Raw genomic sequence first — 21,797 nt, 5'->3', positions numbered from 1 at the left:
TGTTATAATAAAAGTTTGAAAAATTGTGGTGTTATAATCAATTTTTGTAAAATTTGTGGTGTTATTTTCAAAATTTACCTAGTATTTATATTATGCTTACTAGCCTATAATGGTGTACCTTCATTTTTTAAGTAATAACATCATTTGAATTTTTGCAGCATATATGTATGTACTTTTTCTACAATAAAAGTGCATCAGATCAATTGCAATAGTTACAATATTTTTGGTAAAAGAAGAGTTATAGCAAGTGGGTTGTTAATCATTAATCATGTGTACGTGATTATACAGAAAGTAAATTGTAAAATTTATGTTTAAAAGAAATTAGAGATGAAATTATCTGAGAGAGAAAGAATGGGCCAAATATGAATAAAAATAATGAGTTTATTGTAGTTGTAGGTAATCTTACCATCTAGCTAATCACCAAATTACTCCATTAGAGAAATACGGGAAATATTAATTTTATAAATAATTATGATATTTATTTTATATTTTAATTGAACAGAGGTTTTTCAGTGCGGCAAGTCACATGGTGCGGCAGGGGTTACTTACAGGGTGTTACTTGTATTCTACGGTTACTTGTATGAGTTACTTGTATTCTGGGGTTACTTATATGGGATACGTGTAGGGTGTTACTTGTATTATGAGGTTACTTGTATCGTAGGGTTACTTGTATGAGTTACTTGTAGGTGTTACGTGTATTCTGAGTAACTCCTACAAGTAACTCCAAACCAAAACCCCATACCAAACCAGTAAGACCCTACAAGTAATCCCTGACCAAAACCAGTAACACCCATACAAGTAATCCCAGAATACAAGTAACCTCTGACAAAACCAGTAACACCCTACAAGTATCCCCTGACCAAAATCAGTAACACCCATACAAGTAATCCCAAAATACAAGTAACCCCTGACAAAACCAGTAACACCCTACAAGTAACCCCTGCCGCACCATGTGACCAGCCGCATACAAAAATTTGTAATAATTGAAAAATTTTTTATAATGTTGAATGAACAAGGCTTATCCCATTTAATAACTTTTTCATAATGATTTTCTATGAATAAAAAAACAAATTAAACAAATCACTTTTCACTAACTCTCTCATTTATTTAATTGTTTTTTAATACTACAAATAGCGAGCTAGTAGGAATATCAATAAATAATGAATAGAGCATATGAATACACGATTATAGTGGGAGTATTTGATATGAAGGATTGGATTAAGGTTGTCGATGACCAACTTTAAAACACGACTCTTCACATGTTTTTGATATTATTGATTATTAGAAATTGAAATTTCATGTTCGTCCCCTCTTTAAAATCTTCTTTTGATTATTTGAGTACAAAAATGGTGAGCACAAAAGGGTTATTTACAGATTATATAGACAGATTTCAAGCATATTCTAAAAAATTATTTTTCTTTGAAATTACATGATGTTAATTAATTAATTGAATGAAGTTAACATTAAGTGAAATTATTAGTGTATTCATATACTTGACATCATAATTTGAAATAGTATCATTAGTATGTAATTTGACAATCAATTTATAAAACTTATAAATAATAAAAAAAGGGGGTTAGACCTTGTTGTTGTACTTGTTTTTTACAATATCCCTTCACATATTCATCAATCATCATTACAAAATAATCAAACAACTAATATTCACCAAAAAAAAAATGTCATAAACAAAACTTCAACCGCCCAACCAGTCACAATCCAAAAATTACAATAATAATACTCAAATTTCATTGACCAAACTAAACCACTAATGATGCTCTAATTCTACTTCTTGAGACGTAGGATTACACCATAATCTATCCGATGATCGTTCACCTATGTCATCACATCGAACAATACGGTTCAATGGTGATTTCTTTGGTGATTTCATTGATTTAAAAAAACTTCGAGGACTTCTCATGATCACCCCTATATTATTATTGTTATTGTTATTATTATTGCTACCTTCTGCCATCCCGGTTGATCCTGACCGGGAAATAAAAGGCGGACTCATAGTAAACCGCCACTGATCCGGTTTACCCGCTATTATTGTAGCACAACTATTACTCCTCCTAGACCGGTACCCGGTCCGTGGACTAACCATTGCAGGGGGTAGACCACTTAAATTATTTATATTCCTTAACTTGTTACGTACCTCGTCAGGTAACCTTAACGTATACTTCTCACGATCTTCAACCAATGAACGACCCGTCGAATGTGACCTAGGAAAAAAATCCCTACGTTCACCCACGCCATTAATTGTGTCTATTGTTGGACTTTTTAATATAGCCTCCGGAGATGATCCTACATGAACGATCACGTCGTCCCCTTGATCGTCACCACGAGGAGGTTGCGAAACTTGATCCGATGACGTGTCCAATTCATCCTCGTACGGTTGTAGGAGTACTTGCGCTAACGACGTAGGAGAATTCGGACGGTCAACTTGAATTTCCAAATTTGCCCTACAAACAGGACAAGTAACGTTGGATGCAAGCCAAGGTGAAATGCAATGAGGATGAAACACGTGGCTACATCTAGGTAACAACCTCAAATGTTCATTGTCAACAAACTCGTTTAAACATATTGCGCACTCTAACGGCGTCGTTTTACTAATAAGGTGGACTTTAACGTCGGAAAATAAAAACGTAGGAAAAGCTGCGGTTATAGAAGGGTCAAGTCCACGTGGATTTTCCCTCTGTCGTACTCCACCATCGTCGGCTTCGCCGCCTTCTTGGGTGCTACCACCGTAGATGTAGGCGCTGAAGCAAGAGATGAATGGGCGGGCGCAGCAAGTGAGGACGCCGAAGGAGACGACGACGATGATGATGATGATGGCGTTGGTGGGTAAAGGTGAGTCGTAGTTGTCTGAAGTTGGTGATGGTTGGGCTGTTGTTGTGTATGGAAGGGTGATGAGTAATAATAGAAAGAGGGTGCGATGAAAGTGGTTAAGGTAAGGCATATCATGCCACTCCCTTTGTGAGTTGAGATTGATTATAAGAGTTATTAATCAAGGATTTGGCGTGGTGTGGGTTGAGATAATGAAGGATATTAGGAGTAGTTGTCAATAACTAGTCATTATTATTTTTTATTTCATGGTTAAAGAATCACAGTATAATAGAGAAGATGATAATAATAATAATAATAATAATAATAATAATAATAATAATAATAATAATAATAATATTATTATTATTATTATTATTATTATTATTATTTGTTGAAATATGTATTATTTATTTATATATGAGTATAATTTTATATAATATAATTGGCTATGCAATAAAGTTATAAAAGAGGTCAAAATTGAAGTTAAAAACATGTAAGGAAATAAAGTGATCACATAACAAAAGTACACACTATTTCACATTTTTGGTTAATCAACTATTTCACATTTTTGGTTTATCAACCAACCCGATGTTTCCCTCATGGAGGGGAGTTTGTTATGAACATTCGGGTGCACAGTGCACCTAAAGATATTGTTTGCTCATTTTAATGATTATTGCTCATTTAATCATCAAATTAACAAAAAATTAATCTTAAGTGTACCATACACCCGAGTGTATATAATTATTTTCACTCATGAACCTCCTCCCTTTTTCTTCTTCAGTCGGTCTCTAGCTTTTATGTTTTAATTTTATCCTTGGAATTGTTGAGGAGTTATATGATCCTATCACATTTTTATTTTTCATATAAAATTAATTGAATTACACCAAGACCAACCATAAAATTACTTCCTATATTGATTGATGGGCCCTTGGCTTGTACAATGTCGTGTAATACAGTAATTCAATAATTCAATTATCTGAAAGATGATTTTCAGATATGTCAGGTCTCATGCTCATCATCTATGTTACAAATTATATACTTCTATTTTTTACGAGTGAATGTTACTTAAAGTTTTGAGGTGGTACTCAGTTTGATCAACTCCTGAGATCAAAAACACTACATCACGAGTTGATGATAAACATAATCTATCCTTTGTCTTAATGTTTTGCTTGTTATGTGGTATTCTATTTAATTTATTTTGAAAGGAGAATTGCAAGATATACAAGGTTTTGAATCAGCTTAGTTAGCAAATTGATAACGTATAAACTTGTACAAACTTGAGGTTGAGTATGATAGTTAGATAAATAATTATATTCAATCTTTCATACAAGTATCATCTTATTAGCATATTTAATTTATTTTATTAGTTCATTCAGGTGCAGAACGCCAAATGTAACACTATAATCGTAGTTATGTTATTAACAACCTATTAAACACAGCCTAATCTCTTCAATAAAAAACAGCCTTAAGTTGTATGGATAAACAATACATATCTTAATCAATTATAAATAAGATATTTTGAACATATAAGTCGAGACATTTTAATTTTAATAAGTGTTTAAACGATAATATTTTTATGTTTTTTTTTAAAGGAGTTAATCATGTGGTCAACGTTAGTACTCTATTTGTTTCCTATCTCGATCACTAGATGTATATTCTTTTTTTTTTTTTTTTTTGAGGGCACTAGATGTATATTCTTATTTCTAAGAAAATTTGAAGAAATGAATAGGCATAAGAAGAGGGTAAAGTACATAATAGAGCCGCAGTGTAAAAAGTAAACATAAATATTATTGCGGGGTGAGGATGGTAGTATGGGAAGAAATGTCAAGCAAATGGTTATAAACAAAAAATGTAGGGACAAACAAGAATTTGACAAATGGCAATAAGAATTTTTTTTTATGATATCTCACTTGTATAATCTGACTTTGGACAAACATTATCAGCTTAACCAACGTGTTTGCCTTTCCCAATGTAAACTATATACAAGTAAGAGAATATCAAGCCGGCTAATCTCTTAATTATGAGAGTGAGTGTTAGATAATGATATAAAACCATACTATAAGGAAATCATTAGTAATAATCTAGCAACCAACCTAATTAATAATTATAATGACTAATTAAATAAACAAGTCCCTAATTCCAAGCTTAGGATCCATTAGCTCTATCATAAATCGTTGACATGCTTTTAAAGACTTCATCCAACTACATGACAATGTACTTCATGCGTATGTAATTGAATAAGAAGCCAAAATTAAAATAACAAAAAAAAATCTTTGTAATAATTGAATTATATACAATGACATCTCAAAATTAAACCATATATGAAATTACAATTTCCTCCTCTGGATACCCAACAAAAAAATCTTTCTTTGGTTAAAGTTCCTCCACAAATTCTGTGTATTAAACTCCAACTCAACTGTAAACACAATATATTCCCTATATATCCTTTGTTCCCCACCAACCACACGATTCGAACCAATAATGAGCAACTCTTCGTTGGCAAGATCAATCGTTGATCAACTTTCACCTCGGCCGGATGATTCATCCGGTCGGGGTTTAAAACAGATTGACCGTATTAAATTTTATATACTTTTGGGCTTTTTGTTTTAAGCCCAAAGCCTAATACTAACCTCAAATTTTGGTCCAACCCAGCTCAACTCCTTGCTAAGTTGGTAACAACTAACAAGACTTTTTTGAAGGGTTAAACACGACACGATCGATTCATGATCAACTCTTTTGATTATCCTCGGATTCGAGGTGTTGAAGCGCTATTGGATTAGCCCATAATCGATCCGATGATCGCTCACCAATGTCATTACATCTACCAACATGGTGTAACGGCGATTTATTCGGCGATCTCATTGACTTCAATAAATTTATCGGACTTCTTAATATTCCCCCTGACACATTGTTATTGCTACTAGTATTATTATTTTTACTAGGGGTCATGTAGCTGCAATCCATGGCAACTTCCGATTTCGGAGTACCCGGCCGGGAAATAAAAGGCGGGCTCATCGAAAACCGCCACCGGTCGGGTTTCCCTTGCATTGTACCACAACCAACACTACTAACACGGTACCCAATTCTTGGACTAACTATAGCAGCTGGTAGACCACATAATTGATTATTACCATCATTTACTAACTTGTTACGTACCTCATCCGGCAACCTTAGCGTAAATCTCTCACTATCTTCGACTAATGAATGACCCGTTGAATGTGACCTAGGTAATCTTATCATACGACCGCTCTCACTTAACCCCTTCATAATGTCCTGTACAGGACTGTTAGCCGTTATCTCTGGTGGCGGTTCAACTCGTACAATCACATCCCTAGGATGACCGTCGTTTTGGTTTACACCAAAATTAGACGGCTCTGATTCGTCCCCTGAAGACGATTGATCGAACCGTTGTTGGAAAGTGATGGTTCTTTGATCGTGGACCGGAATCTCTAGATTCGCTCTACAAACCGGGCACGTGACGTGGGAGGTGAACCATGGACCGACGCAATGAGGATGAAACACATGATTACATTTAGGCAACAATTGTAAAATCTCATTGTCAGTGAATTCTGTTATACAAATTGCGCACTCTAACGACGTCGTTTTGCCTACGCGATGGACCTTAACGTCGGAATACAAAAACGTGGGGAAAGCATTTATTATAGTAGGGTCGAGTCCACGGGGAGGATGTCGTGTTTGGCCTCCTATATGATTACCACCACCACGACGACCACCTCCGTAGGCACGAAAGCCGAAGCAAGCGAGGAAGTGGCGGAGGTAGACGGATATGAAGCCAACCGAGAAGAAGACGATGATCATGACAATGAGGGCAGTGGCCATAGGGGAGTTGTAGTTTTGGTTAGAGTCAGGCCATGGTGGTGGTTGCTGGGCTTTAATTGGTGAGGTGAAGACGACGACGACGACGAGGATGAAGCAGAGATGATTGACATGAGGATGGGTATGGGAAGTACAAGGCATGCCCACTCCTTGTTCGAGTGGAGGAGAGGGAAAGAAAATGTTGTTTGAAAGAGATTAGGGGTAGTGGTGAAGGTGGAAGGGTTTTTAAGATTGTAATAATACTGAAAATATGGTGGATAACAAGAATGGTAATCAAGGTATTGTGTTGACTTAGAAAAAATGGGCCCTACTTTTTGTTTTTTATGTTGTCCAAAGTATTGTTTTAGAGTTAGGTACATCTAAAAGCAATAATTAATAAAGTTATATTACTCTTATAAACAACTTCAATAATCCCACTATTTTTCTCTTTCGTCGTTTTTTCCAATCAAAAATTAATAAAGTACGAGTAACATTACTCTCATGAAACCACAAAAAAAAAAAAAAAAAAAAAAAAAAAAGACGAAGGGAATATTAATTATAAAATACCTATCTGAGTAAACATGCTATTATCTTCGGATAAATGCACTTACATATTGTACACTCGATGCATATAAAAATGTCATTTTCGTTGCGGTTTGTGTAATGGATGTGGGTAATATTTTTGCACGACCACACAAAGTGTGTTCTACTCCGTACCTCGTAAAACTTGTAAATCCTATTGCATTCATTATAATTTACTATTCATTATAATTACTAAAAGGTCCTACCTGAGAAAAAAAACATGAGGCTAAAAGACTATAATTATGTATTGGATGTGTTTTTTTCAATAATTTGTACATATGTCATTTTGAGGGTGTTTATAAAGAGATAATGATATCTATCCTATGCCAAAAATGATATTGCAATCTAGTACCTACCATTATTAAAAGTGAATAAATTCGATAAACTCAATTAGTGCTAGGAAAGTTGACCCCTACTACGCCCATACCTAATTACTTGATGTGAATCACCTGAATCTATAAAAATAGTATTAATCAATCTTTATAGTATTTGAGTATTGATTAAATTAAGTTAGGAATTACTTTTGCCCCTAAAGATTCTTTTTATGAAGTTAATTAATCCCTTGCTCAGGTTGTTGTTTGATGAATGTATATTTAAATAGATAGACCTATTCAAAATATTATATGCAGGTAATATTAGGACTAGGTGTATAAATATTGATGTGATTAGGACTAGGTGTATAAATTTTGAAGCTAAAAGGAATCTAAATCTTCTTGTAATTCAGATGTATCAATGATTTAATATAAAGCTAATGGTATAATATTAGGGTTGTCAGAATCATACACATAGAGTACAAGTATAATTAACATAAATTTGAAGAGTAATTTTGAATTAATTTCTCTAATGTACTATTTTTATTTTGTTTATATATTTACGAGACTAATATACTATTAGCTTAGACCGTATAACACATAAAAAAAAAAAAAAAAAAGGATAACAATTTGTTACTACATTATTATTATTATTATTATTATTATTATTATTATTATTATTATTATTATTATATTGTGAAAAGGATAATGTATGATGTCTATGAAGTATACCCAAAGTCTATTTTCAGTGATATTATTGACATTTTCTTTAATTTTATATTAATCCATTCGTATCAAGTTTGACTTTTAAAGCTTAATTTAAGATAAGTGATGTAAGTTTATTATTAATTAGTTTTGTTAATCAAAACTTTAATACTTATACTCCGTAATAGTACATTTTTTTTTCTTCTAATTATTTATAAGCTTTTTATGTTATACTTCATTTATTAGTGTCCTTACAATTAGAACACGCATGCGAATGCAAAACCACGCCCCTTTCCTCGGTTCAACAATTGAAAATTGTCAACTTCTAGAAATACATGCTTCAGGGTTGTCACTTCGTATCCAAGATTAAGGGGAAAAAAAATTATATTTGGGTCGCTCACCAATCAATGATAATAACTGCAAATCATTAGATAAACATTTAATATAAACATAAGTATAACTAGCAAGATTAAACATGCAATCAGCAATAAATTAATGCAAAGATTCCAAATTTTACTTATTTTTAATCCAAGTTGTATTTGTCAATGGATTGGATAAGCTCAAACGTACGTGCTTCCGAAATTGTAAAAACATGATGCTAGAATGATGTTTAAAAAAAATAAAAAAGGGAATATGAATAAATTAAAGATGACAAACATAAAAAAGCTCTTATCTTAACCGAAAGGTCCAGAAATGGCCTTAAATTGACGAAGCATTAATGTGAGAAATTCATGAAAATGATGCTTCAACAAGCTATTGATGGGTGCGTTTTTAATTGTATCCAATTTCGATTTTTCTAGTTTAATGGGCTTAATTTCTGAATTAGCATAGCAAATTATAACGTACTTTTCATTATCTTTTTCCACTTAGATCACTTGACATGTCAAGTAGAATTATAAAATGCAAAATTATTATGCTTTTCACTAACTAATAGAACTATAAAATGTACTCCGTAAAATTATTATGCTTGTTATTGGATTGTCAAGAGGAATTATAAAATGCAAATTTATTATGCAATTTACTAATTAACTAGTGGAATTATATAATTCAAAATTATTATAACTGTTACTTATTGGTAAATAATTAAGGCGGACACCATGTCATAGTAGAATATTACACGGGTCAATTCAATGAGTTCAAGCTAACGAGAAGGGTCTCTTGAAAGGGAACGAGGGAAGAGTAAGAAAATCTTTACCCTCAACGATTCACTTAGTGTTATTGACAAAATAATCACAAGTCAAATTCATATATATAATATTTAGATTGGAATATTTCCAAATTTAAATGAAACTAATAACTGTAAAATAAATGAAGAGAGTACAATGAATGAATGAGTTAGTTGCATGTTGAAAGTGCTAATTGCTAAAGGGGACACATGAATTTGGAATATACTAAATGTTGATACAAACTCCTTTGTACGTTGGCTTGATGTCTTGAGTTGAATAGATGAATCACTAGAGAAATGCTAAAAGATATTGAGGACTTGAGGTGGTTGATTATGCTATTTGCTTTTCATGTGGACCAAATGATAAATACATTGCTGCTTATAAAATAAATGAATTCAATCTGATATGTATTTGAACTTTTTGTTAATTTGGATTCTGTACTGTGAGTCAATTTTTATAAAGTTTGTGAATTTTAATATTGAATGTTTTTTACTTCTTTGTTTCAGAGACTTTGAAAATTTTGAATTGGAGGTATTCCTATGCAAACAGCCCAAGTAACTATTCTTCAATTTGTATAGGTAGGCCAAAGAAATACACCTAATTAACACTTGTAGATGGATCATGGATGGGTTTGAGTTAGCTTGTTGTAGAAGTGAATTGTGGTTTTGGGCCATGAAAGTACCGTAGCGAACTTGAAAAATTGATTCTTTATACTTTCTTTTATTTGGTAGGTATGTTGAAGTGCCTCTTCGGGGCAAAACTCCTAACGACTCAACCCAACCAACCCAACCCAACTCAGGTTAATAAGATAAAAACTCTAGTACTATCTCCATTTGAACTTATTTGCAAGAATTTGACATAACGTATGAATAGTAATGTCTAATCAGTTCAAATAACTTGAACGAAGGTAGTATCACTGTAGTTACTAAATATTTGCATCATTTGGAGTTCTATCTCTATCAATACATTTTTCATTTGGCTGTTAATATTTGTAAATACTTTGTATATTTTAGTTAAAATATATAAAGTTGATGTATGAGACAAACCTTATAGGTTCTTCCCTCAAGTTGAAATAAATAAGGGCAACTTTGTGTGTTGAATGCATTCAAGGGAAGAGAGGTTAAAAGAGAAAAGGAGAATATTATACTAATTCTTAAGATAAAATTCATTTTGTTCTTGAAAACTCCTTCTTTTTTTTTTTCTTTTTTTTAATGCATGGTATGAAACATGGAAAAAAAAAAAAAAATAGGAACAAAGAGAGCAAATACCAAGTTGTTCACTATCTAGCCCATTACAAAAGATAAACTGATACTGTATAAATTGCTACAAACTGACAAAAGCCCAAAAATAGTTCAAGTAAACTAATCCAGCCCAAAAGAGTTAGTTAAAAACGGCTGATGACGAACCTTTCTATTTTGGGTGGGTCAGGTGAAGTGTATACCAGAATGAGTCCATGGTATTGACCAAACCAGGGTCCAGGTTTCGCCGCTGTTTTTCTCCGCACCCAAACAAATTACCCGACTTCAACAATCTGACCAATGGGTCCCACTTGTCGGCTCTTTTATTGGTCCACGTTTATGCCTGTTTCGAGTCTTGTCTTCCTACGCCAATTAGACAAAGGACCTTTTCCCATTTTATTTTGTCCACAAATTTTACTTGTAGTTCATTAGCCGAGGGCTTTGGTTAGGAGTTACTCAGTTAGAGGTTACCTGAGGAGTTAATCGGTCAGGGGTTACTTGAGGGTTACTCGATCAGAGCTTATTCGAGGGTTTACTCGATTACAGGTTATTCGAGAGGTTCGATCAGGGGTTACTCGGTAAGGAATAACTTAAATAACCCCTTGACAGAGTAATTCTCGAGTAACTACAGTCACACGGTGTGGCTAGCCATACAGAAAAATCCCCCATTTTAAATTAGTATGTATATTATTATTTTGAGAGGTGAAAAATGTATGATTAAGACACCTGTGTCAGTAAATTCGTTATTACTCATTAAATCGTTTTATCTTAAAATTTTGCTAAATGAATGTAAGTATTAAGATTTGTAAGTCGTGTATCGCACGGGTGCTATGCTATATTATACTCTCCACTATATATCAACCTTCTAAATTATACTTCCTCTTTTTTTTTTTTAGTTAACACATTTCTATTATCACATTTGCCAACACATGTTTTTAACGATTAATATCTCTAATTATCAACATTATAAAATTATAAAAAGTGGATATTAATAAAATATACATTGAAACGATTCAAACAAGACCCCACATGAATATGTTTTATCGTATCTATAAACCACAAAAGCGAGTCAAAGCGTGTTGTGTGAATAGTGTAAAAGTCAAACGGTGTCAACTAAAAAAAACGGAAGAAGTAGCTTATTCTCCCTTAATTAAAAGGTCTCAATATCATATGCAACTATTTTAACTAAATAGAACACGAAATAAAAAGAATACAATTACTATAAAAGTAATACATAACCTTTCACATGGGGCTCGCCGCACCACATTTTTTTTTTTTTGAATGAATGGGCGGGGTTACTCGTCAGTCACATGTTACATACCTCACTCTGTCAGGGAATAGTCATTAGTTACTTTGTTAGGGGTTATTTGGTCGTCAGTTGTTATTCGGTCGGTCATAGGTTTCAGGGGAAGGGGGTTCTCTGTTTTGGTTTTTGAGAGGAGAGAGAACAAAGAGTTTTTTGGGGTTTTCTGTAAAGTTTTTATTGAGAACGTAAATGACTCTTTTTTATTGATTGAAGTAATTTTTTTTTTACAGGATTAATAATTAGATTTATAAACGGTGCATCGCACGCGCACTATGCTAGTTTATATATTAAGGATCTATTCTTATTGACTGAACTGAACTTATTATCCTTAGTAGGGATTGAAGTCTAAATCACCTCAAACCTCAATTTGGAAAGTGCAATTCTATCTATTAGACCAAGCTTAGTTAAGATGCAAATAAAAGAGAGAGTTTTTCTTAATGTAGTATGAGAAAATAAAAAAGGAAGAAAATAAAGAAACAAAACTAGTATACGAAGTGTATAATTTTGATAACCTATTAAAAGTAAATTTTATAATGAAAAATATTGTTAAATAGGTATTAGTTTGTTGTTTTATTTTTTAGGTGTTTAGAGAGCTACAAGGGTGGGGATAAGAATCGATCTTATAATCACTTGGAATCGGAAGGGGAGCTCTAACCACTTAAGTGATTGTTAAATAGGTATTAATTTATTTTTATTTTTTTATTTATTTTTTTTGAAGAATTAATTAGGTATTGATTTGTTGTTAAATATGTTACAAACATTATGTATATGTCATTCACAAATTATAAGTTAGCTATGATTACCGACCGATAAGAGACTGAAGAATTTGTATTCCTAATGAGTAAAAATACAGATTACAATATAGCAGCCATGTTAATTATTTGAAGAGGGCGAATTGAGACAAGACATATCTTATCAATACTAATTTGGGAAGAAGTTTGCCATTTTCATTTTTTTTCTTTGTTTTTATATTAAATTTGCCTAATACATCAGACTATTTGTTTAATATAATTTCTTTGGTAGCCGTCCACTAACCAGACAAAAAGGCAAGAACCTTTTGTTTGCCGCATTCTTAAAAGTTGTGTAGATAGATTTTAGAAAAGATCATGAAAGTGTGTATAAATTTGATCAATTTCATTAAAAAATAAAATTAATGCATCAAATCAGCTTTTATTTTTATTTTTATTTATTTTTTTTTTTTTTACAATCCAGATGTTCATTATACTACAGTAAGGGTCTATTCACTACACTTTAAAAAAAATATTTAATAAAAATAATTTTAGTTCAGTAAAAATAATTTCTATTCAGTAAAAATAATTTAGTTCAGTAAAATAATTTCAATTCAGTGAAAATCAGTAAGTTTAAAGAACAAATATATAACAAAGAATAAGTAAAAATAATTTCAGTTCAGTAAAATTAATTTCAATTCAGTAAAAATAATTCTATTCAGACAAATTAAGGTGAAGTGAATGGAGCCTAACTATTAATTATGCCAATAATTCTGTTACGCAATGGTGTAAATGTTCGTTACTTTTTTTTTTTTTTTTTTTTTAATATCTAAAAGAAACTAGCAAAATCGTAAACCATGCTAATTTTAACTAGCTAGTAAGTAACAGTTTTGTGCAAATTATATAGGAGGGTATTAAATAATACTGGTACATAGATGTGACCTAATAATTAAGCTCAATGTTCATATATTCCTTCATTTCATATTATTAGCAACGATTAGACATTTTTTCTCTATACTTCATATCAAATTGTTACAAATAATATGAAACGAAGGTAGTATAATGTTTCACTCACTTATTTCTTTGAAATCCAAAGATGAATTTTCTAGATCAATTATTAGTACTTCCTCTGTTCTTTTATTAAAGTCTCATTTCTAACATTTATTACTCACATAATAAAGAGAAATGAAACTCTAATAAAAGGATAGAGGGAGTACAATGTTGTTATACTTTGCACACTTTTATTAGAACCGAGTCATGTAACTTTTTATTATTTTTACTAATATGTCAATATACAATTATACACATACAAAGTTATACACACTAAACTATCAAACTATTTAGATTCCGGGTTGTTAAAGCTTAAAATAATATAGGAGTATGGCCAGCGTATTCGTATAGAAGTTTCCTTAAGGGGAAAAAAGTGAAAAAATGAAAAATAGAGGGGAATTATTTATTTATTTTTTTTAAAAAAAAGGAAAACAAAGACGAGGGAAAAAAAAGTGAAAACATTTATTGAATGCATGGAATTATTGTCGGAATCTTGTGTTCTGTTATCAATTCCTTAGGTGCAGGATAGGCAGTCCATAAAATTAAAGAGTTGTCATAAAAACAAATACTGTTTTTTGGGGTCTAATTAAACAGTTCACTACTTGTAGTATTAACGTATCATCTCTATTTGCATATTGTCGTCAAGTTTCCGTTCATGCATGGGCTCAAATAATCTATCGAGCTAAAAATCCAAATTAAGAAATAGGTACTTTATATAATAAATTTATACCAACGACAAGACCAATGCTAGGATTTGATTTATTAACCTATAAGTTATTCAACAAGTAGAGTCTATCCTTGGTTTAAGGTTATTCACATTACTTAAGACAATTGATGGTATACGGAGTATAATATACTGGTATAGTCCCATCTCTGTCTTAGAGGATTCATAATCTCAATCACATACGATCATCACGAGTAGTTTATATTTTTAATATTTATGATTAGGCTACTATATTTTTTAGGAAAATTATTTCCTATCTTATGAGTTTAGGTTTTGTATATATACTCAATCCATTGATGAATAAATGAATAATAATCAAGTCATTTCATTATCTCTTTCACTCTAAATTTGTCATGATATCAAGAGCTGGTTAGATCTTGGGGTCGTTCAGAAAAATTTCCCCCCTGCATTCAACCCATCGGTGAAATAAACTAAACTTTTAGCCAAAATTACTTTGAAAAAAAATTTAAAAAAAAAAAAAAAAAAAAATCCGATGTGCAAGTTCTTTTTTAAAGAGTTTGATGACTTTATTGTGGCGGATCGGATCATCACGGTACTTAGTACGTAGATCTTTGATCCTTGAAGAAAGAGATAGATTGTGGCATCGATCTAGGTTTTTTTTTTTTCATAAAATAAAAAAATAAATGAATAAATTTTGTCTCTCTTGTGTCGTGAGGCAAGACATATAGGTTCTCCTTGTGCCGTGAGACAGGGTTTGTGAGTTGATTCGAGCATGATTTTGCTTTGCTCTAAAATAAAACCAATAAGAGATTTGAGTATGGTTTCTCTGAAAAACCAATATTTGATTGGAGCTCGGTTTTGCTATGGAAAAACCAAATTTGTTATATTTGCAGGTTCGAAAAGTATGACGTTCCTGCTTGATTGATGACTAATGAGTTTGAAAAAGATGAACGTTCTCATCATTGAAGGAAAAAAAATGAAGGCGACATGCATCTCAACAAAGTAGAATTTCCAATCGCAACGTTTGTGTTACTGCCGTTGCGGGAGGGGTTAGAGATATGTGTGATATATTTTCCGTTGATGTCATTAAGAGAATAATATATTTAGGTTTATTTTATGTTAAGATATTATTTATTTATTTAGAGAATATATCTTTAAGATTTATAGTTAGGCGAATATATCTTTTAGAAAGATTGTTTCCTATCTTATGAGTTTAGGTTTTGTATAAATATTCAATTTATGGATTAATAGTTTGTGGACTAGTCCTCTTATAGCCACGTGATTTTATGGCAAAAATTTAGGGTTTAGAGTATAGAGGCTCCGATACCATGTCAAATTAGAGTGAATAGATTTTCCGTAGTTTCATTAGAGTGTAGAGTAGAGTATATATACAAGTATACAACCTAGCAAATAGAATAGGGCTCATGAAATAGGCCCGATAACTATACACTATACACAATAACAGGCCCTATCACTTATGCACTAGTTATTTATATAGTCATTTGTTATGTTATTTACTTTTTTTTTTATATAAAATTTCACTTTTATGTGGTGAGGCGGTGACCCTAATTAAAGAAAATTCTAAACCTCCATGGAATATTACATTAGAATCACTATTTTCTTAAATAACATGGTTTAAATTCATTGTGTTTCGTAATACTCGTACTCCCTATAGTCCAAAAGGAAAATGTCTAATTAGAAGATCTGCATGCTACTTTTAGCTTCGAAATTTCAACTCTAGTGTTATGGTGCAGCGTTAAAAATTATTGAACCGTTGAGTATAAATCCAATGTAACAAGTAATCATATAATGCCCAGATCTAAAGGTAATTGAACCAAAAAGAGAAAAAATAAAAAATAAAAAATAGAGTCAAAGTCAATAAAATCCCAATAGTAATGTTTAAGAATAAAACAAAACATAAAATAAGATTAACGTATATATAATACGCATGAAATACAAATTAAAAACTAGCTTAGCTAATAAGTTTGAACCACCGTACCATGTCCAGCACTTCGGACTATAGTAGGCTAGGCTCGTGGAATGGGCGTAGTTTGCGGTTCTGCCACATGATAATTATAATTACGCGTTGGTTTACTAATATATTCCATTATTAATTAATTGTTTATTAGGGTTTGGTTGATTAATTAATTAAACCCTAGCTTGGTAGTCTATAATAATTCTCATGTTCTTCTACATTGTCGAGTCGTTCACGCGTCATTCATTTCTCTTCTTCTTGATTTGGTTTAGATTTGGATTAGGTTTTTCTTGGTGAATCAATAAGACTATTGGAGGTCTACAACCCATTATGTGCTACTTGCTAGAGAGCAAAGCATCCACGGCACAATCAATCGGATGCACCATACAATTGGTTATACATTAGAATTTGTAACTTCTTACTGTGTAGTGTTGCTTGCATTGATCCATAATCATTTACTACATGAGAATGTACTTGTGCTATATTCACGGATGTGATATAGTCTTAATTATTTATTATTGAAATTAATTTATATTGTGAGATGTGGTTGGAAATGTTAAAAACAGCTTCATTAAATTTATGCAAATACTAAAGTAGTAATCTGTGAAACAGAAACATTCCGGTATTTTCTAGTTTTAAATCTTGTACAATAATGCACAAAATAATATTCATGATGGTATAGAATAACACTCTTTAAAAAAGTTTCATGGAGTACATACATTATAGAATACAGAGCTGTTGAAATAACGTTGTTTACAGCAACTTTTTTTCCACAAGTCTAGTACTTAATGTTTAATTTGTATTTATGTATATATTCTAATAGCGGCCAATACACAATTTCTTTTAGGTTTTTGGTCTTAGTTGATAATAAGGATCGGATGTGACTACATTATGTACTACCTCCGTTAACTTTTAGTTGTAACTTTGGGCTATTACTTGTGAGGTATAAAATATGTACTACATTATGACATATATATATAGAGAAGATAACACATGACAATATTGATGATTGAGTGGATCCGTAATATTTAACCCGAGCTATCCGAGCTTAGCTATATAGCATTGCCGTTTAGGAAACTAATGTGTAAATTGTTGCATAATTGTGTTTAAACAATTAGACTAGTACGTACTCAGAAAGGAAACAAACAAAACCAAATGCATTGTACGTAATTTTGCATGACGAGCAAACAGAGGCAATAGTAGGGTAGCTAGCTCGAGAATCAAATTGGAGGATAGCGATGACAAAAAGGCTATATATTGAATGAAGAATGATTAGATGTCAATTAATCCAAATTAAATTAAATAATTAATCTTGGTTGGTTTTAAGAGGAAACATCTTGATTAAAGATCTAAACACTTGGCAAGTTACACGAATTACAAGACTAAATCGGTCGTCGAATATCTTAAACACTGGAATCAAAATTAATTATGTTATAATCAAGAAGATGCTAGTTTGCCAAATTGGAATTTCTCGTGTTGCAAGAAAAAACATATGACTCTTTTTTGTAACATTATAACTTTTTCTTTTGATTGAAACTCACTTAATAGTTATTTATACTACTTGGAGAGTTGGATTATATTATTATAGTTAATAAACTACGTATTAATAATATTATATTATGCTCCATAATCGAAGAAGGTAGGATGAGGTCCAAGAAAGAACACTAAGAGAATGTCTTATTGAGATTAATGAAACTTATTAGTAATTAATATACGATGTTCTGCACAAGAATAATTGGCAGTGTAATATGCTAGTTAATTATCTACGATTTGCGTATCTTAACTACCGTTAATTTAATTAGCATACTAAAATATATGCACTATATATCTAGATAATTCGGTCTGATCTAAATTTTTTTCTAGATTTGTCTTTTTTTTTTTTTTCCTAAAAAGTAATATGAGGGCAAAGAATTGAACAAAGCTTTAATAAGCAACAAAAGTTAAGCTAATCAAAGTTGTACTACTACTAGCTTAGTGGTTAGGTGATTTACCTTTAAGTGTGTCATAATACTACAAACTTTATGGAATAATTACATTGATAAGTGATAGAAAATTTCTTTCTTTAATCCTTATCAATGGATATTATTGTTGGTTCTAAAAAAGGATTTTTGCTTTTCAGATCAATCCGATCTATATCAACCAATGGTTTTAAAAGATAGGCTATCACACTCTGTTCTTAAAGGCTAGCATATATTCTTTCCTTAAAAAAAAACATATTGGGGGTTCAATTCAGTTCTGTTCTTAGAGGGTTTGTTTAATTATTTGGTCTAGTGGGAAGGGTTATATCTTTCAACCTTGAAGTTGGGGGTTTAATCTCCATTAGAATTAATTTGGGGTGGGGATTTCCTTACCCTTCCCTCCCACTCCTAAAGTGTCTAGCCCACTAACCCAGTAGAACCCTTCTCCTTACCAACCAAAAAAAATAAAAATAAAAAAATAATAACTCTCAGTCTCAAAATAAATGTCCCAAATTAATTTGATATTCACTCTATACACATACACACTTTGACCATCACTATTGTTTTATACGGAGTACATACTTAAAATTATACATAAGATCATGTTGATATTTGTTAGAACTGTCTCATGGGATAGCTTCAAAATATCAACCTTTTATATTTTTTTTTACTTATTGATAAATTAAGATGTTATTGATTAAAGTTCTGCGTTGACAAATGTGTAGATTAAAGTGAAACATTTATTTTAAATGGAGAGAACATGTATGATATACCCCTCTTCGTATTATTTATTACTCGTAATAAATATCTTTAGTACCGTGTATTAGAATCAAGTGTTTGATTCTTATAACCTTTAACATAATACCCAATTATTTCTTCCTGGGTGAAATCATTATAAGTCATGAATACTAGTGGTCTGGGTTAGGGCAAATTGGTTAAGAAAATTGGAGAAAGTTGTGATACATAACAGTTATGCACTAGTAATTTTACATAACAAGCTTTTTCATCTCTAAGTAGTACTATTGTTATTGTTCAGTAGTACTAATAACAGGTGATCAGTATTACTGTGAGCATGAAAAATACTACATAATACTAAAAAATGATCAGTAGTACTTTTTTACTTCTTAATAGTACTTTTAATTTGTTATTATTTACAAAATTGTCACTGATTTGTATTTAATTGTGTATAACTGTTATGCCTTTAAGCTTTCTCAGAAAAGTGAAACACAAAGTCTTAATAGAAATAGATGATAACAGAATTTGGTCACATGGATTCTCCTGCCACTGCTCAATACTACACTGATACAAAAAAAAAAAAAAAAAAAAAAAAAAAGTACTGGTAAACCAACCTGGACTTATTATATTTGCTCTTACAACATGCATCTTTCTCATATCTTAGCCTTGAATACATAATCTGATTTTATTCATCTTTTTACTTTTCCTCTTCACCCTTTTCTTTTCCCATACATATAGGAAAGCAATTCCTTAACGTATTGATATTTGATATCACACTAATCCAAAAGTGATGTAATCTGATTGAGATACAAACTAACGAGAACTTTTGCAAAGTTAACCTAAAAGTTTAGATAGATTGATGGTTCTTTTGGGTTGTTTGAAGTCTGAACAAAGAGTACCAGCCAAATACTCATGGCTTTATCAGTTAAAAGCCTTCCTTACAAAAATATTAGATCATTCACACAAGTATAATGCTTATTGTGCACCAAAAGAATACGAGTATATCGTAAAGTACACTCTGTACAGTATGATATTATGATGAAAGAATATGTGCTACATTTAACTTAACTCCATATATCAGTACTTGGAAAAAAATAACAAAATCGTGCTCATGTATCGTATTGTCATGTTCTGTTTCATATACATGCACTTACATTCTTTTGTTGCATAATGAACATTGTGCTTTTTTTGCTCATCATATATCCACAGTCCAAACGTTTTATAGTGAAATTATAGGCATTTAGTATTAAGCAAATACAAATTAAAAAAATATGTATGACATGATCTTGTTTAATTTGATCTGATCATTTTAAAACAAGCAAACATTTACTTTAATTAGTTGAACAAGACATAGTCTTAGTACTATATATAAGTTTAAATCTCTTTTATTTCCATTTAATTTAAGATATGGTCAATGATCATTTTAAGGATGAATACCATAAAATTTTTGTACGGTCATTATTATCTGATAGCTTTCAAAGTTCATGGCAGTCTTCACCATAATAATTCTCCTAGCTTTAAGTAACATGCACAAGAGTGTGAGATTTCATTACATTACTTTTGAATTAGATTTATTTTTATGTAAAGACATGGTTTTTGGTCAGTGTCACTTGGATCCATGGTTTCATTGATATCAGTATCAACCTTTATTTGTCCCTATCCAATCTGATGACATTGGAAGAGTGTATGTTTTTCTTTTCTTGTTTTCCCACTCAATTACTATAATATTGACAGAGTTAATTATTCCAAATTAGTGATGATATGTTAAATTATAAAATAACCAATTATTCGTTTTGATATATGATCATAAAGTGCGTGGATAATAACTAATTAAATCTATCTTTGTTAGAAGAACCTTTTTAGCTTATGATTAATGAAAAAGTGTATAGTCTTTATTTGTATACTTTGTATATGGGGAAAGAAACAAACGATTCAATATTGGAGATTACAAATTTACAATACACAATAAAAGACAATAACAAAAATAGACGGGAAGAAAAAGATCTAGATGTCTTTTTGCGTACGAAGAAAATTGAGTCCTTGCTTTTTCTTGGTTCCTCAAATCCTCACCAGTCACCACCGGTCCTCTTTCTAATAGATTGAACACATTTGAAATATTACCATATGAGTCGGCAATATTTTATATGGACCATTTGCTAAATTATATGAAAACGGATACGGCCACTAAATAAGAACTCATAATTAATAATATGCATTAGTTCGACAAGCTTTCAGCCTAGTAAAACCTTAGAGGTTCGATCAATCCCCACAAAATTTTACACTGAGATGAGGATTATTGACCCTAATTATGTTTATTCCTCAATTAAGTTTCAATTACCTACTAAAAATGCTTACTTTAGCCTTTAGGGTCAATAATTTTTGTAGAAATTATATACCAAGGCTTTGTTCATCTTATCAAGAAAAATAGTATAGTTTTGATCTAGTTCAATTATTGGTTAGCTATGAATATTTTTGGTACGACCTAATACATTGACACCCCTTGTCTAATTAGAACTCAGTTGTTTTACGAAGGAGTGGCTTGGGTGAGTAGACACATAGTATGTTATAAACTAGATATTTTTTTGGCTCATCTTTTCATCGTGCAAGACAAAAATAGACTCACGCTTGTACCTATCAATCTCCATTCAAACTCTATGGAGCCCCCCCCCCCCAACTAATGAGAAAATTGAAGCCATGTTTCTGTTAAGAAGCCCTTACA

The 21,797-nt window shown here is 31.4% G+C and overlaps 2 protein-coding genes across 2 annotated transcripts; both read right to left on the bottom strand.

Annotated features, from left to right (window-relative positions):
* Window positions 1-1,705: 1,705 nt before the first annotated feature.
* LOC145585345 (RING-H2 finger protein ATL34-like) lies at window positions 1,706-3,019 on the bottom strand. The gene has a single exon (XM_081642052.1). It carries the CDS (start codon window positions 2,954-2,956, stop codon window positions 1,766-1,768), a length of 1,191 nt encoding a protein of 396 aa, XP_081498178.1. The 5' UTR covers window positions 2,957-3,019; the 3' UTR covers window positions 1,706-1,765.
* A 2,524-nt stretch (window positions 3,020-5,543) lies between these two features.
* LOC145585344 (E3 ubiquitin-protein ligase ATL6-like) lies at window positions 5,544-6,882 on the bottom strand. Its single transcript, XM_081642051.1, has one exon. It carries the CDS (start codon window positions 6,799-6,801, stop codon window positions 5,551-5,553), a length of 1,251 nt encoding a protein of 416 aa, XP_081498177.1. The 5' UTR covers window positions 6,802-6,882; the 3' UTR covers window positions 5,544-5,550.
* Window positions 6,883-21,797: the final 14,915 nt, after the last annotated feature.

Source organism: Chenopodium album, chromosome 16 (assembly GCF_948465745.1).
Source record: "Chenopodium album chromosome 16, dcCheAlbu1.1, whole genome shotgun sequence".
Lineage (NCBI taxonomy): Eukaryota > Viridiplantae > Streptophyta > Magnoliopsida > Caryophyllales > Amaranthaceae > Chenopodium > Chenopodium album.
The sequence above is the reverse complement of the archived record's forward strand: the minus strand, read 5'-3'. Positions and strand labels throughout refer to the sequence as shown.

Bases quoted from the DNA above. Each gene is read 5' to 3' on its own strand.
- LOC145585345 (XM_081642052.1), bottom strand. From the start codon at position 2,956: ATGCCTTACCTTAACCACTTTCATCGCACCCTCTTTCTATTATTACTC.
- LOC145585344 (XM_081642051.1), bottom strand. From the start codon at position 6,801: ATGCCTTGTACTTCCCATACCCATCCTCATGTCAATCATCTCTGCTTC.